We start from the raw sequence: 4,880 nt of genomic DNA on the forward strand, positions 1-4,880 counted from the left end.
CTAGGACACGCTGGAGCGACTACGTCGCTCGGCTGGCCTGGGAACGCCTTGGGGTCCCCCCAGAAGAGCTGGAGGAAGTGTCGAGGTCGAGGGAAGTCTGGGTGTCCCTGCTCAGACTGTTGCCCCCGCGACCCGGCCCCGGATAAGCGGTTGAAGATGGATGGATGGATGGATGGACAAACCCCTAAAATAAATATGAGCTTGGTGATGCCTCATCTGCTGATTGCGGATGCTAAAAATAGATAGTAATGGTAATTTTCTAGAAGTGAGGCCAGATACTGATTAAGGAGCCTCATGCAGAGAAGAAGTCTGAAGTCATTCAGCCTAAAATATTGAAGGTCACAACAGAATGGCTCAGAGACCGGAGAGAGGAGGTGGAGGAGGAGGAAGGCTTCATTCAGACCATACATAACTAGAGAGCATTCTTCATGTTCATGTTCTGACCAGACACAAAGAATAAACCAGGAAAGAGATGTTGATTCAGAATGAGACAGTTAAACATCCTAAATGAACAGTTGAAAGGAAATACAGATGCAGTCTGTAGGACTGAGGCAGAGGAAAAAGGGGAGCAGGTGAGAGGAGACTGAGGGCAGCAGGTGGTCGGTGTAGGGTCATTTTCTTTAATTCTTCAGCACTGCCTCGTAGCTCTGGAACACACACTGGGAAACCTCTGGAGCTCTGCACTTCAGAGAGACCTGCAGAGAAGATGACGGAACATAACTTGATTTAGAACAAGTTAATGAATGAGAAACCACAGGCAGCTCACTTTAAACTTAAACAAGCTATGTTGAAGATGATTGGGTCACCTGTACCATCCCTTAATATAGCACTTGTTTTCTTATGACTGCCACTGGCAGAATAAAATATATAGGATCTTAAACATATCTCTTCATCATAATAATAAAGTCACTCTACTTGAAAGTCTTATATAGGCTAATCTTAATCCAATACAGCAGCTTTGGGAGGCAGTGGAACAAGTGTTATCTTGTTAAATTTCCATCTATTATGCCTGTCAGATAAATGTCTGACAGGCATATTGTGATACATGTGGATGAAATGTATTCATGTGTTCATATTTTATAGAAGTATGCAACATATAATCATGTTTTAAAAGATCATAAGAGATGTGCTAAAACATATAACCTGCCTAAAATATAAACATGCTGCTTAATGCTAAAACTAGAATACGCAGACACACGAAAAGGGAACTGCACTGTTGAGTTCAGCTCAAGGTCTGGTGTGACATGATGTCTTGTGATGGAAAATAGGATGTGTGTACGGGACAACAACAACATGAGTCATTACTAAATATGGTAACAAAAGATGTATCAATGCATGATGTCTGTATTGCCTGATGTGTACCACCCCTGTGTGTGTGTGTGTTAATAAAACGAGCCTGAGTTTGTGGAGAATTCAGAATTCAGCAGTCGATCCTCTGACTGGCCGCTCGATCCTCCCTGTGCACAGGTGAACTCGAGCAACGATTTTTGTCTTTTCTTTATACTTTGTAAAAGTTCTTTTACGTGAGGGTTAAAGGTTGATCAACGAATCCGGGGTGGTAAAACCTTACCACGACATACAGTATCACAATATTGTGATACAGATTACACAATACACAACCTTTTGCTCATTAAAAGCCACATGACCAACTGTTCTGAACAGAACCACCAGCAATGTCCACAAGAACATAGATCATGGAGGAAATGTTGTCATTCTTTTAGCAGCTTCTAGTTTTATTTTACATCAGTGTTTGGTGGACCAGGAGGCAGGAGGAGAAGAAGAATGAGGGAGGAGAAGGAATTGGAGAATGAGAAAAAAAAATGAGGAGGAGGATTTCAAAGAAGTCAAAGAAGAGGGGAGGAGTGCAGGAGGAGAAGTGAGGCAAAGGACAGGAAAACAGAGAAGGAGAGATGAAATGGAATAGTAAAACAAGAGAAACTAGGATAGGTAAAATAGTTAAAAGGGAGGAGAACAAGGAGGTAAAAAAAGAAAGAATGAAGGAAAAGTAGAAGATTTACAAAAAAAATAGTTTACTGACAGTTGATGTAAAACTCACAGCTACATCTGAATGTAGTGCCCCTCATGAGACTAGTGCTATTAGGTGTTATTGATCCAGTGGAAACAAAACTCCAGCCTCAGTATGGCTGTCACACTCAGGATAGAGGAGTAGAGGAAGAAATTAAAGAAAAAGGACCTCCCTGAAGTCAAGTTTAATACAAATATTAAATATCAGTCAATTATGAAACAATAAACATGTTTCCTAATAATTCCAGTTACAAGCCAACTATTAAATATGAAGAAGAGTTCATTGTGAGACTTTGTGTGTGTTGTGTTGAAATGTGGCAGTAAAGTTGGTAAAGCTCTGCCAGTTGTTGCTTCTGTAAATTTAAGGCTGGTGTCAGCAGGGAGCAACAACAAGAGGAAATGTGAAAAGATGTTGCTGTGGCACATGAGCAACCTGTGATTGACAGGATATAACAAAGACAGAGAGGGCAGATATCTGGAAGTCAGAGGTTTGTTGGTTTGAATTCACTGGTTTACATGTGGATACAATATGCATTCTGTATGTAGTGTAATAATGTAAGAGTCTATGTGTGACTAAAGCAGGGGTAACCAACATGGTGTGCTGGGCCAACTGGTAGCCCCCATGGACTACCTAAGTTAGCCCCCAAGTACTACCTAGTCCCTAGTACTAGTACCTAGTTAGCCCCCGAGTACTACTAAAGTCCTAAGCTGGACTACCTAAATCAGCCCCCATGGACTACCTAAGGTGCCTGCAGTATGTACTAAACATAAAACTAGTCAACAGGAGGGTTCAAAATTGTACTGTTACTGTGCTTTTTGAATCAGTTACACTTGCAAGGGCAGTGGTAACAAGAGTGTCTACTACTACATTGTTCAGGAAGTCTATATCAAACAAGTAGCTCTTGTTTACTAAGTGCCCTTGAAGTAGCTCTCAGTTTCAAAAAGGTTGGTGACTCCTGGACTAAAAACATCAATGTATAAGACCAGACCATGCATGTCAAACTTGACTATGACTTGTGAGTATGTTTATAAAATCCTCTGTCAGGATACACTGCACTTTGTATAGAGGATAATTTTATTACAAAAATTAAATAAACATTTTATAAGTTGAATTACCTACTGAGCACAATATAAGAACAACCTAAGTGACTTTAATTAGTTGTTAAATATGCACTCTAAACACAGCAGTCTCAATGGAATTAGTGAGTGAGTGAGTGAGTGAGTGAGTGAGTGAGTGAGTGAGTGAGTGAGTGAGTGAGTGAGTGAGTGAGTGAGTGAGTGAGTGAGTGAGTGAGTGAGTGAGTGAGTGAGTGAGTGAGTGAGTGAGTGAGTGAGTGAGTGAGTGAGTGTGAGTGTGTGTGTGTGTGTGTGTGTGTGTGTGTGTGTGTGTGTGTGTGTGTGTGTGTGTGCGCGCGTGCGCGTGTGTGTGCGCGTGTTGACATTCTGTTTAACTAAAATCCTCTGAATCACCAGGACAAGATGCGGGAAGAGAAAGATAAGCCAATATCTCACAGCATTGCCATGGTGACATGATCACAGATGACCTGCTCCATGCCTCATAGCAAGAAAAAAAAAGCCTCCAATCATTGCATTTAACCAAAACTCTGGCTTTTCTGAATTGTTTCCTGTCAATCTATCAGCACCACCGTTTGGACCAACTCTTATATATTTAAGTTATTTTTGGTTGTTGTCATTTTAGGAAAATAAAAAAATGTGGTCCATTTCCCTTGTTGCTGCCACATTAACATCTATCTTCACACAGACAAAGACCAGCTTAAGAAAAAAAGTAATAATGACACCCGCTTACTAAAATCATGTGGGGGCGCGGCAGAGGTTATCACTCAACTGTAGCACGGAGAGCATGGGAGTGGCAACGCCGGTGCAGCGCCGGACGCAGGTGAGTGCAATTTCAATAATTACACCTCTCCTCCTATTAGTAGGAGTCGAGATCAGAGGGGGAGGACGGACAGAGGAGTGCGCACAGGCAACTGTAGCTACTGAGAAACACTGTTGCTGAAGTACAGCAGGAAGCCCGGCGCACTGTTCATTGATAAATAAAGGACATCCGTTACATAACCGTTAAAGTGTCAGTGTCATGTGTCAAGGGTGAACCACGTGTTACACATAAATTAAATTATAAAGACATTGAACGACCAATCTTGCTAAAATCTATAAATTTAAGCTACGACAGATTAACTCTGGAAAACTACAAACTGATTCAGACTAGTAATGATCCCAGTGTGACTAGTGCAGATCTCTGAATTTTTTCAGCTTCTTCAAATTATACTGACAAAAGGAACAAGTAAATTTAAGTCACTGTTTCTCAAAGTAAGGGGCGAGTCCCCTCTGGGGGAGCAAGGTGGGCACAGCAAGGCAAACACATTTTAAATCAATTTCATTATTTTCTGTATTTGTCCCACTGTGGCTAATTGATTTACAATTGAATATTTTTGTTTAATTAGAATAAACCTTTCTAAAGTAATTCGAGTATTTAAAATGAGGTTTAGTGGAGATTTAAAGCAATCCCTATGAATATGTACATAATCCACAAAAAGATACACTTCAGGAACCATTGGTTTATATTACATTTTCCAGTTTCTGTACCAACAAGAGACTCAGTTCTACAGCCTCACATGTCCAGTAATAGGGAAACCTACAGATTAGTAGTAGGATTTTTATTTTATTTATTTTCTGACTAAAGGGAACGTTTAGTAACATCTGGCGGAATCCCCGGTGAGGGGGGCCTTCAACTCCCACCTCCGGGAGAGCTTTGAACAGGTCCCGAGGGAGGCTGGAGACATTGAGTCTGAGTGGACTATGTTCTCCACTTCCATTGTTGGCGCGGCTGTCCGAAG

General features: G+C 41.3%; 1 protein-coding gene across 2 annotated transcripts in view; it reads right to left on the minus strand.

Annotated features, from left to right (window-relative positions):
• Window positions 1-370: 370 nt before the first annotated feature.
• LOC103397237 (AP-1 complex subunit beta-1-like) overlaps window positions 371-4,880 on the minus strand; it is a 23,560-nt gene continuing 19,050 nt past the window's right edge. For both annotated transcript variants that reach the window (XM_025052730.1, XM_025052731.1), the window contains exon 10: window positions 371-695. In XM_025052730.1, coding sequence (XP_024908498.1) covers window positions 621-695 — 75 coding nt within the window. In that variant the 3' untranslated portion in view covers window positions 371-620. The remainder of the gene's footprint in view (window positions 696-4,880) is intronic.

Source organism: Cynoglossus semilaevis, chromosome W, assembly GCF_000523025.1.
Source record: "Cynoglossus semilaevis isolate Cse_v1.0 chromosome W, Cse_v1.0, whole genome shotgun sequence".
Taxonomy (NCBI): Eukaryota; Metazoa; Chordata; class Actinopteri; order Pleuronectiformes; family Cynoglossidae; genus Cynoglossus; species Cynoglossus semilaevis.